At 38.9% G+C, this 12,887-nt stretch overlaps 1 protein-coding gene across 3 annotated transcripts; it reads right to left on the reverse strand.

The window, feature by feature from the left end:
* Nucleotides 1–469: 469 nt before the first annotated feature.
* LOC306852218 (phospholipase B-like 1) lies at nt 470–12,606 on the reverse strand. Of its 3 annotated transcripts, none has more exons than XM_079388917.1 (12): nt 12,481–12,606; nt 12,192–12,291; nt 11,232–11,454; nt 10,024–10,107; nt 9,804–9,942; nt 5,841–5,981; nt 5,624–5,768; nt 4,546–4,746; nt 4,265–4,405; nt 3,973–4,158; nt 1,766–1,872; nt 470–1,691 (listed from the first exon to the last, which is right to left on the reverse strand). In XM_079388917.1, the coding sequence occupies exons 2-12, from the start codon at nt 12,253–12,255 to the stop codon at nt 1,515–1,517; spliced, it is 1,608 nt and encodes a 535-aa protein (XP_079245043.1). In that variant the 5' UTR covers nt 12,256–12,291; nt 12,481–12,606; the 3' UTR covers nt 470–1,514. The 3 variants fall into 3 exon arrangements, with proteins under 3 accessions (XP_079245043.1, XP_079245042.1, XP_079245041.1); XM_079388916.1 differs by having other exon boundaries at nt 12,192–12,329; nt 12,481–12,590; XM_079388915.1 differs by having other exon boundaries at nt 12,192–12,557.
* Nucleotides 12,607–12,887: the final 281 nt, after the last annotated feature.

The raw sequence follows: 12,887 nt of genomic DNA on the forward strand, positions 1-12,887 counted from the left end.
TAAATCACTGCACCACCCCTTGGAATGCATCTATATAATCCGTTGATGCAATAATAAACTTGGAAGATGTTTGTGAAAAGATAATTGGCTTCATGTTCATAACTCGTTCCACGGGCCCATCCAAGGATTGAGAATAGTCGGACAGCATCGAAAGATAAAGAGCTAAGACAAAACAAGATTTCCAATTAAGCTAAAACTACTAAAAATCAAGATGTATATGAGGGAATAATATAAGTGTGATTTTTAGACATGGAAAAGTCATGAAAAAAAAAAAAAAATGTAAGTTAAATCTTAAATGGACATACATTTTTCAAGTTATGTTGAGCTCTAAAATATTTTATCAGTAACCTATCCTCCTTTGGTCTGTGATAAAAAAATAAATAAAAAATTGGATCGATCAAAAGCTTGTTGAGCACAACTGCAAAATAACCGACTGAATTAGTGAACAAAAACACTCAAGACCGAGAAATGAGGCTTGTGTTCATTCATTCATTGGTCGAATCAAAGGGAAAAATCACGTGGAACAGATTACAAACATCCTGATTGACAGCAATACACACAGGTATCCAAAGCTGAAGGTAAAATACACTCAAATACTAACAAAGGCACCTCTGAGTCCCCTTCCCTGAGAGAAGAAATCTAAAAATACAGCTAAGAAACATCACAGCGATGGACTCGTAATACAAGACATTCCTGTCGTTACATTAGAAACTTTGTTTTTCTGCTCGTGTGGTTCATTGGCATCTTTGACTAGATTTACAAAATTACAGTGATACTGACGTCCTCACTTTAAACACGTTCATCTGTGTTGCTGTAATTTATGGAAACCTATTTTTTTATTTGTTTCGGTAAAGTCAAAATTGTCACAAGTCATATTTATGAGGTGAAGTGTCGAAAAAAGAAAAGAAAAAAGATAAGTCATATTTAAGAAGTTAAAAAGTCAGAATTAGAACAATTATGAGATGAAAAGTCAACATCGACAAAAAGTAATTTGTCAATTTCGACCTTGTATGTATATTACTTTTTACCTCATCATTTTATCTCATAATTTGACTTCGTATGTCAGTTTTGACCAAGTATGTAATAATTTCCCCTTTTTACTTAAAAATGATTATTTAGAATGTTGTACTTTAGACTTTTAGTATCTCAATTTCAACTTAATATGCCGTAATTTTGATTTTACCTCAAAAAGTATGACTTAGTATGTCAATTTTGACTTGGTATGTCAATTTCAACTTATTGTTTTAAAATTTTAATGATTAACAAACGCATGTTTTTTTTCCTTGTATGGTTGAAACGAGCACTAAAGCATTCCGATTTACTCAATCCATCAATCAAAAGAGACGTAAACAGTCCTGGACTGATTGTCCAATGGCAGCTGTAGAGTTTAGCGCTGATTTTATGGCTCAAAATTAACAGCGATTCGTCAGATTCAAGGGTTCAGACTGGTTTTAGCGCAGATGTTGAACAGAGAATCAGTTCAAAAGCAGGCCAGATGTGAAATCCCATGATCCTCAGGGGCGGAAGAGCTGCGGCTGCATCAGGACGAAGCTGAAGTTGTATTTCATAGGAAGACTCTGATGGGTCGTGCTGTTGAACGCCTCCCAGGAGAAGACGGGAAGCCCTCCGTCTGTGGTCGGGCCGTTCACCGCCTCCGCCACGAACTCCTGAGCCATGTGCAGATCCGTCACCTGACAGAAAACACCAGAGCGTCAGGAGAGCAGAGGACTCACTCTGATTGGTTAATGGCAGGCAGTCAGCTGACCTTGGTGTCGTAACATCCTCCGGGACTGGCTTGATGCTCCTGCAGGTCGTTGCGACAGCAGATGGACCTACACGGGTCGCCCTGCGAGTACGGGTCGCTCTTATAATCTGAGCACAGATTGAGATGATGATTGACAGGAGGAGACAGTGATTGACTGGTATTATCATTACACAAACATTTAAATATAAGAATGGCTTTTACTGTGAGAGGTTTAAAGGCTAAATGAACCAAAATGTAGTAACTAGATTTTTATGTATGGATTGTTTTTACTATTTACTTTTATTCATTTCTAAAGAAACTCCAATTAAAACATAATAGCTTATGATTTGAGTATGTATGTGTGCATTATGTATTTATATGTATATATGCATTTATTTGTTTGTTTACCAAACCTAAAACCACTTTATATTAAAAAAAAAAAAAAAAAAAAACCACCACTTAAATATTATAACATTAAATTAACATTTAATTATTTGCATTTGTTTCTATAGAAACTTAAGTCAAACTTAGATAAGCAATTATGTTTTGATTTTGGTATTTGACTGTGACCATTGTAAATACAACTAGGGCTATTGTCTGTAACCCTGTCTAAAAATAAAATAAATGTTAAAGGTGCCATAGAATGGAAAACTGTATTTACCTTGGCATTGTTAAATAATAACATTTCTGTACATGGAAATGACATACTGTTTCCTTAATACCATGTAAATCTCATGCATGTAAAAGACCACTGAAAAACAGGCGAATCAGAACATAACACAGACTGTGATGTAACAGTCAGGATCACTACGCCCCCAACATTTGCATAAACCCGCCCATGTTTTAGGCCAGCCGCCAGCCGAACCTACACCGCTGAATCATCAGAAGTTCTGCAGGTATTGTGAAGAAACAAGCGAGGACAACAGCGAAAATGGCAGATCGTGGAAATAAATGTTATGTTCCAGGCTGTGCAGGGGATGTGAAGTGCAGGGATGGGTTGGTGTCTGTATTCAGAAATGCATGGAAAGCGAATAACGCATTCTAATAAAATAACGCGAGCCACTAAAGGGACATGGTTAGCTGCTAGCTGTAGCCTGTTACATTACAGTACATAAGATTCACTTACCACATAAACAGAGTAAGGAGAGATGACTGAGGATGATGGTGAATGATTTACAGATCCTGAGCACCACTGACAAGCATCTGATCTTGTAAAATGTGTGGTAAGTACTGCCGCTACATCGTATAAACAGAGTTTGTGCGATCGTAAATCTCGAAAGTGAAACTAAAAAGCGATCATGCATTCGAAAACAGTTTCAGTGCCCCGCATATTAATAGAGGCTCCCTGGTGCCCGTATTTTATATACAGTATAATTACCCGACGATATAACTGCGAGAGAAATATTGAAATATATAGTTTCCCTGTGTTTCCTTCCTGTGAGCAACTGAAATGAGTCGCACTGTGAAACAGCCAATCAGAGCAGATTCAGGACCCTTCCAAATAAGGTAATAACAGACTATTTAATTCAAGGAAGAGATCCTAGGGTTGTAAATGGACATGTAAAACCATTTCTGGAGAATTTTTGCCCTTACCTAAGCCATATACCTTCAGTGTAGATATCAGTGTATAATATTGTATCAATGCATTCTATGGCACCTTTAACTGAAGTAAAATATCAAAATAACTTGAGATTATTTTATTTCAGCTAACTGCCAAGTCAACATTTCTCATTTTCATTTTATTTAACTTGCAGTAAAATAAATATGAATAAAAACCATTAAGAGGTAACTAACATAATAAAAACTGCATAGACAAAATAACAAAAACTTAAAATGAAAATGGAAAATACTTTTATATATTTGGAAAATACTTCTATAAGTTTTTATTTAATTTTATTTGCATCTTTTCTCATTTTCATTTAGTTTAAAGTTGAATACTAAAATAACAAATTCAAGCTGAAATAAAAATTAAACATTAAAATCAAACAAATATTACTAAAGATGAAAAATGAAAAAAATTGACAAAAACTAATTCAAAATATGAATAAAAATTAGCACAGTGACACTGGATAATATATATATTTATGTGTAAATTAAATAAATCCTAAATCCTGTGGCCAGTTCTAAATCTAATTTTTTTCTTTAAGACTGGTTATCCTTTATGAAATTTGGTTACCTAAAGAAGAAGTCTAGAAGTGAGGAGGAAAAATGTTGTGACTATTATTTACCGTTGTATCTCATGATGTGTTTGAGGGAGCTCAGGTCGCTGACGGACGACTGGTCACGGCGGAAGATCTTGGCACGAGGGCAAAGGTCGTATGAGAATTCCTCGCCGTGCTCCTTCCACATCTCCTCGTATCCGCTCAGATCGTAGACCTTGCGGTGGAACGGCACATTGTAAGATGGCCAGTAACCTGTAGACACATACATTTACTACAGCAGTAGATGTACAACATGTCCCGGTTTAATTTCCCCCCCGAAGTCAAGAAGAAATGAGAGTGAAGTGAGTTTTGGTCGGACCTCTGCGCAGCGTCTGTGTCTGGTCTGAATACTCCACCAGCCCCGGGATCTGCTCCACCACAGTCAGCGCTCCATCCTCCAGACTGCTGCCCAGATTCACTTTACTCACATCCACAACCATGTACTGGTTATTATATGTCCCTGAGCGACAGATTCAGCCCAGGATCAGACAAACCCACATGACAGAGCAAACACAGTCCAGAAAGCCCAAAACACAATAAAACATCTGCTGATCAGTAGCTTCATCAGAAACTGTAAATGAGTGAATGTTGATTTCTGACCAGAGTTGTATCTGGAGAAGGTTTTGGCCCACTGCTCTCCTGTGTTTGCCAGTGCGTGTGCCAGTCGAACCCTCTGCCAGGAGAACAGGCTGGCAGGAGTGATGTAGGAGTACAGCGAGGTGTTGAAGACGTTATTGGTGGTCTGAGTCATCATTAGGCCGCTGCCCAGCAGATAGAAATCATCCAGAGACACCAGGAACCCTGAACACACATTCACAGACATCAGCCATGCACATCCTGAACAAACCACACACTATATACACACTGCCTGCTAGTTTACAAATACTATATACATGAATATAAAAAAATAAAAAAAAACACTAAACAACTGTCCTACTACTTTAAAAACAGTACATTATAAATAACTAAAATAGAGTGAAATGAGTGAGTGCGTGAATGAGAAAATGAGTGAGTGAATGAATGAGCGAGCGAGCGAATGAATTAATAAATGAACGAACGTGTGAGTCAGAATGAGAGAGCCAATTAATAATTGAGTGAAAAAGTGTGTGAAGGAATGAGTGAGTGAGCTGGGAAATGAATGTAAGAGCACGTGAGTGAAGGAGCAATTGAATGAATGAATGAGTGATTGACAATTAATAAGTGAATAAATTAATGAGTGAATGAATGATTGAGAGAATAACTGAGTGAGCAAATTAACAATTGAGTGAGCAAGTGGGTGAATGAATCAGTGAGTGAATATAATAAGCGAATGAATGAGTATGAATGAGTAAGTGAATGATTGAATGAATTAGCAAATGAATAAGTGAGTGAATGAATGAGTGAGTGAATGAATGTGTAAGAGAGAACGAGTGAGTGAAGGAGTGAATGAATGAATGAGGGAATGAGTGACAATGAGTGAATAAATGCACTGAATGAACCAATGAATGATTTAGTAAGTGAATAAATGAATGAATGAATGAATGGACGAATGGGTGAGAGAGCGAGCGGGTGAATGAGTGAGTGAGCGAGCGGGTGAATGAGTGAGTGAGCGAGAGGATGACAGTGCGTGAGTGAATGACAGTGCATGAGTGAGTGGATGAGTGAGTGAGTGAGTGGATGAATGAGTGAGTGGGTGTACCAGGGTAGCTGCTGAAGGAGAGTCTTCCGGTGGCTGTGTGTGGTTCATTCAGTCTGAAGTCCCAATGTTTGTAGATGCGCATGGTGGCAGCGTATGTGTACCAGCTGGAGTGAGCGAACAACAAGTTCTCAAAGCCAGGCAACATCTGAAACACACCGCAGATGAGAAACCATCACATCCACTGTCTCCTGACGTCAGTTATCATGATGTCTGGTACCTTTATGAGCGCAGAGCAGTGGCCCATCGGAGGCGCTTTATACTGCTTCAAGCTGGACGTCCCGCCAGGAACCAGCGCCGGGATCAGATCCAGCAGATCACCGACCGCATTCAGGAACTGAATGGCAAACTGGGACAGAGGCTACGGAAATACACACGAGTAAACATCTGATCAAAACCAGCTTCAGCTTCAACAGATGGAAACACACCGACTAGTACTAACAAAACTTCGCAGAATTGTATTTACTAAAAACAATTCTCTCTGTATTGTTTTTACACATGATCCAGTGAAACTCTTTTTAAATGTTTGACATTTTTAATGTAAGAAATAAGACAATTAAAAGAAGCAGAGTGTTTAGTTTAAATCCACTTTTAGCTTAATATATAGGGAAAATAATGGAAATGGATCCTTAAAAACTTTGTTTAAATGACTTATGTAAAAAAAAGAAAAAAAAAAAAAGAAAACATGAATAAAAGAAACAGAGCCATAATACAGATGAAATTCTGTATTCTGTATATATATTCTCCTAAATATTTGCATCAATTTTAAATAAATAGGAGGAAAAGGAAATAATAAAAAGAACAATAAACAATTTTTCAACCGTTTAACTCATTTTTATAGTAAGAAAGATACAAAAAGGAAATTGAGCCTGAATAAAATAAACTCTTTTTAGATGTAACTTTTAAAGTGAGAAAAACACAAAAAAAGCCTTTAAAACATCTTTTCAGATTTTTTAAGTCCATTTTAAAATAAGAAATATTAAAAATATTTAAATTTAAAATACTTCTAAGATGGCACCGCGCCCGGCAGCCATGGTGCGTCTATCCATTCAATCCTATCTATTGTTTTAGTGTTTTTGTTAGTTTTTCCTGTTTTTTGTTTCTCAAACGCGATCAGTTTTACCAGAGAAGAACTACTGAACATTTGTCAGAACATACCACAAAATCTCCTACCATTTTTCGATTATTCGGATGTTTTTCTTGACATAGTGGTCGGTGCAGCGGCGACGCTGATCAAACGCAGGACGCGCAGACGGGGGAAGCGAGACGGCGCGCTCGTGAAGCTCAGACAGCGCGGATTTAGAACGGCGTTGCCTAGCATCCATCTGGCGAATCTCCGCTCTACAGCTCTATAGAAACTCCCTGATCTGATCACAGACACAGAACAACACCACCCAGCTGTTTTAATCATTCTTGGGGACTTTAACCAAGCAAATCTCTCACATGAACTGCCAAAATACAGACAGCATGTTACATGTCCCACCAGAGAATGTAATATATTGGATCACTGTTACACCACAATAAAGAATGCATATCACTCTGTTCCACGAGCAGCTTTGGGGCTCTCTGATTATTGCCTGGTTCATCTTATACCAACCTACAGGCAAAAACTTAAATCTGCTCAACCTGTAGTAAAGCCTGTAAAGAGATGGACCAACGAGACAGAGCAGGTTTTACAAGCCTGTCTCGACCTTATTGATTGGAGTGTTTTTGAAGTTGCTGCCACCAATCTGGAAGAGCTCACAGAGACTGTAACTTCATATATCAGTTACTGCGAGGATATATGCATTCCCACCAGAACTTATGTAACATTCAACAATGATAAGCCATGGTTTACAGCAAAACACAGACACCTTCATCAAGCCAAAGAGGACGCCTACAGAAACGGGGACAGAGTCTTGTACAGTCAGGCCAGGAACACACAGAATAAGGAGATTAGAGTGGCTAAAAGGACCTACGCTAAAAACCTGGAAGATCAGTTAAATTCCAATGACTCCGCTTCAGTGTGGAAAGGCCTGAAAGCCATCACCAAGTACAGGACAGCATCCCCCAGCACTGAGGTGAATCAACAACTTGCTGAAGGTCTGAATGAGTTTTATATTGTAGATGGTCCTGACCATCTCTCTACACAAACGTTAACACCTCCTGCAACCCCCCTCTTCCCCACTCCTGTACTTCAGATCAGTGAAGAAGATGTGCGCAAGATCTTCAGGAGGAACAAGAGAAGGAAGGCACCAGGCCCAGATGGTGTGACACCAGCCTGCTTGAAAACCTGTGCTGACTAGCTGGCCCCCATCTTCACACAGATCTTCAACACATCACTGGAGCTGTGTGAAGTCCCTTCCTGCTTCAAACACTCCACCATCATCCCTGTTCCAAAGAAACCCAAGATAACAGGACTTAATGACTACAGACCTGTGGCTCTAACGTCTGTCGTCATGAAGTCATTTGAAAAACTGGTTCTGGCTTATTTGAAGGACATCACTGGACCCCCTGCAGTTTGCTTAGCGAGCAAACATGTCCGTGGATGATGTAGTCAACATGGGACTGCATTACATCCTGCAACACCTGGACAGACCAGGGACTTATGTGAAGATCCTGTTTGTGGACTTTAGTTCGGCCTTCAACACCATCATCCCTACACTCCTCCAGTCCAAACTAACCCAGCTCTCTGTCCCTAGCTCTATCTGTCAGTGGATCACCAGCTTTCTGACAAATAGGCAGCAACTAGGGAGACTGGGGAAATTCATGTCAAACTGCCGCTCCACCAACACTGGTGCCCCTCAGGGCTGTGTTCTCTCCCCACTGCTCTTCTCTCTCTACACCAACGACTGCACATCTAAAGACCCCTCTGTCAAGCTCCTGAAGTTTGCAGACGACACCACACTCACTGGCCTCGTCCAGGACGGTGACGAGTCTGCCAACAGACAGGAGGTTAAAGAGCTGGCTGTCTGATGCAGTCTAAACAACCTTGAGCTCAACACGCTAAAAACAGTGGAGATGATCGTGGACTTCAGGAGAAACCCCCCTGCACTCCCCCCACTCACCATCATAGACAGCACTGTGACTGCAGTGGAGACACTCAAGTTCCTGGGATCCATCATCTCTCAGGACCTGAACTGGGACACTCACATCATCTCCATTGTAAAAAAAAGCCCAACAAAGGTTGTACTTCCTTCACCAGCTGAGGAAGTTTAACCTGCCACAGGAGCTGATGAAACAGTTCTACTCAGCAGTCATTGAGTCTGTCCTGTGCACATCAATAACTGTCTGGTTTGGCTCAGCTACAAAATCAGGGATCAGAAGACTACAGAGAACGGTTCAGACTGCTGAACAGATTATCGGTGGCCCCCTACCCACCCTCCAAGAACTCTATACATCCAGAGTGAGGAAAAGGGCTCAGAAAATCACTCTGGATCCCTCACATCCAAGTCATCCCCGTTTTGAACTTTTACCATCTGGCCAGCGCTACAGAGCCCCAAGTACCAGGACAACCAGGCACAAGAACAGTTTCTTCCCCCAGGCAATCCATTATATTTATTTGCTACCACCTCCAACCTTGTACATCCCTGCATCTCCTATTCGATCCCATTCTATCATCTTTTGCACAGCTGTATATACAATAATTTATGTTTCAATTATTTTCTTTTTCAATTTTATATATATATATATATATATATATATATATATATATATATATATATATATATATATATATATATATATGTGTGTGTATTTTTTATTCTCTTCTTATTTTTATTGTCTGTGTATCGTTGTTGTCTCTGTGTACTGGGAACTGTGTACTCACTGTGTACTCTGTGTAAAAGGGAGGCGGCCTTCCTTAAAAGAATCATTGTATAACCTGGCCATATTGAGCTCGCTGGAATCGCTGTCAGTGGGGTCCGTTTTGGTTTCTTTTCTACTTTGTTTACTCGCTTTTGAGGGCATGTTAACGAAAGAGTATACATTTCGTCCTTATGATCAGTTTGAAAGTGAAATGAACTTATGGAGTGGCTAATAAGAAACAGTTAGAACGGGAGATACACGCAGACACGTCTACTCCATCTGCCGTCCGGAAGTCGACCTCGAAATAGAGGCTTAATATAACAAACAAACTCTTTCAAGAGTTTGTTTAACTCATAATGCAAGTAATGCAAGGATAAGCTGCTGTTCCTGGTCTCACCGTCCTCCCGTGTTGTTTGGCCCAGTCGGTGACTCCGGCCTGCAGTCCGTCCAGCTGCGCCAGAATCAGACCCGTGTGAATCCACAGAGGATCAGAGGTGTTACGCTTCACCTCACTCCGAGACCAGTCGTTCTGCTTACTGCAACACACACACACACACGATCAACACGTCCTGTCAGGAGCAAACGCTGATGAACACACACAGAGGAGCGTCACTCACGCCATGAAGCGCTTCACGGCCACCAGCGTTTTGGGATTCTCGATCAGCTGCGGGTACATGTTGGTGTAATGATCGAAAATTTGCCTGAAACACACAAAAACGTCACTCTTATTACTCACTCATAACAAAAATACAATTTCTACATTTTAGCTAAAATAAACTGACAAAACAAATCATATTTCATACATCTGGTTAAGAACAGTGTTGTTTTAGTATTAATTACTATACCATTTTAAATTACTATAACAAACGGCTACATAATTTTACTAGTATATTATTTATATACTTTTTAAAATATTTTCAGATTTTAATTTAAATTTTTTTTAGCAATTTTGCTGTAATTTTAAATGTCTATATAGCTTGCATTAATTTAAATTGAGTGTTTTTAGTTGTTTTATTATTTTTTAATATTCCACACTTTATTTTTATTTTTTTATTAGTTTATAAACGGGTAAATAAACAGTTATAGTTTCACTTTTGGTTTATTTATTTCCAGTTATTTTAGTGCTTAAGGTCATTATTAATCTCACTTTTTTCACATTTAAAACTCAAGAAAAATATTTTTTAAAACTACATTTTAGCCTAAATAAACTGAAAATTGAAAAATCAATATTCATACTTTTAAACAATGATATTTCACAGAAGTTTTTTTTTGTAATTTTCTTATGCGCTTCATTCATTCATTCAGGTTTGTTTTCAGTTTTAGCTCAGTTCGTTTCCAAATCTTTTCCATCTCATATTTAAGATTTTATTTTAGCTATATTTTAATAAATAGTATATTTGTTATAGTTTTAGTTGTAGTTAATGATAATAACCCTGGTTGAGAAACCTGTTAATGAACGACTGAAACGTGAACCCAAACCCGAATGTAATCATTAATACTCATTTCACATGCAAAACGTTTAGCCAATCAGCCGGGGGCTCATTACACAGTCATATATTTACACAGACTAAGTGTAACTGTAGCAGAAACAGTCTGTTTACACAGTAAGGGTCAGAAAGGAGGTGTTAAATGATCACGAATAACTAAATGAACTGTTTTAGAGCAAGAAACTAACGTAAGTGTACTTCACAGAAACAGGAAACGATGTTGCAGGAAATGATTTCGGAGTAAAAATTAAGAAGTGACTGGCTTTCACAGCATCTGAATGAAACAGGTTGTTGAAGGCCTGAGAAGATGAGGATGGTCTGGTGTTATAGAGACTCACGGCGCGGTGAGGAAACCCTCCAGATATCCCGCCAGGAACATGGTGACATCGTCCGGCTCTGCCGTCTGTCCGTACCCGGCTCGGATCTCCAGCACACCCCATCCCGTCGATGTCAGCGTGTCGTTATAGTAACCGTAAGCGTCACCCTGCGGGTCCAGGACACCCTCCTTCAGCAGAACCGTTTTCTGGGTCGAGTCCCAGTACGCCGTGGCCTTCAGCAGCTCTGGATTAAACACACACAGAAACACATGACATTTTATGAAAATGAAGCACAGAAATAATGTTGTGATTCTAATGACTCATGTGGGCGTCTGCTACTTCCTTAAAAATACTTTATGCAGCATACTTTTTTCAGGATGTGAAATGAGAAATTAATAATCAATTTCATTTGCAGACAACCTTTTAGCTAAGAAAATTTATCTACATTCATTAAGTGAATTTTAAATAAAAGCTGTAAAATAATATAACACACTAAGTCTGTTATCAATTAAAAGATAATGGGCCTAATTTATTTTGTCAATTTATAAAATACAAAAGTTGCTTTGGTGAAAAAAGCGTCAGCAAATGCTAATTTCATTCATTTATTTATCCAATTCCTTTTAGAATTTTATTTTATTATTTTTGTGCATTGCTATTCTACTTTCTGTGGAGAAAATATGATATTTCTTTACAACTTGAGCTCTTTGTTATGTAACCACAGAGTAACCGCAGACGCATATCAGGTTTCAGATTGAGTTTAATGGGATCATGTGCTTCTCCAGTCTGTTCATGATCATTATAATAATAGACAAACCTGCAGGGTCAGCCAATTCCTCTCGAACTCACTTAAAACACTTATGAGCAAAACAAAAGCAGAGTGTTTTTAAGAGATCAGACTCTGAACATATGGCCATTTAAACCTATAAAACATTGACTTCATGATAACAACACAAGCCAAAGTTAACTAAACGAGTTACTTACTGTCGCTTCTCGCTGCTGCAGCAAAACAAGCCAGAATTAAGGCACAAACGCTGCTGTTAATCATGTTGGAGTCGATGTTCACTCACATGCAGCGCAGAAACTGAAAATAAAGTGGGAAGTCCGACAGCAAAGAGCTTCCTTGAGACAAAACAACATGAATAAATCCCAGAGAGATCCTCCGGGACACACACACGAGATAACAAGAGACTAGCTTTATAAAACGAGACTGACACACACTGAATAACACGATAAACACCAACAGATATCGAAGAAGAAAAACAAACTTCACCCTAGACAAGGTTCGAACCCTTGAGTCCCTGACTTAGGAGGCCAATGCCTTATCCATGAGGCCACTGGAGCGTGTATGACCTAACACGGCGCGGAGCCGGTTATAAAGGCGTCCAATCAGACTACTGTCAGGAGTCACGTGATCACTGCTGACGCTCGACGCGGAAGCGAATTAAATCAAAGTTTAACTGAAATTAATTTGTCCTTGTAATAAATTACAAGTTATTAAAATACCAATATGCTTGCTGAAAATAAACAGTGTGAATGAACGCTTTTTGGAAGTTAAGACGCTGTTTTTATACTTTTAAGGGAAAATTAACCATGGTTTTACCACAAATAGAACTAAAAACAAAGGTTACTATAGTTAAACCATGGTAACCATAAAATAACCATGGTCATGCTACACTA

Source organism: Barbus barbus, assembly GCF_936440315.1.
Source record: "Barbus barbus genome assembly, chromosome: 3".
Lineage (NCBI taxonomy): Eukaryota > Metazoa > Chordata > Actinopteri > Cypriniformes > Cyprinidae > Barbus > Barbus barbus.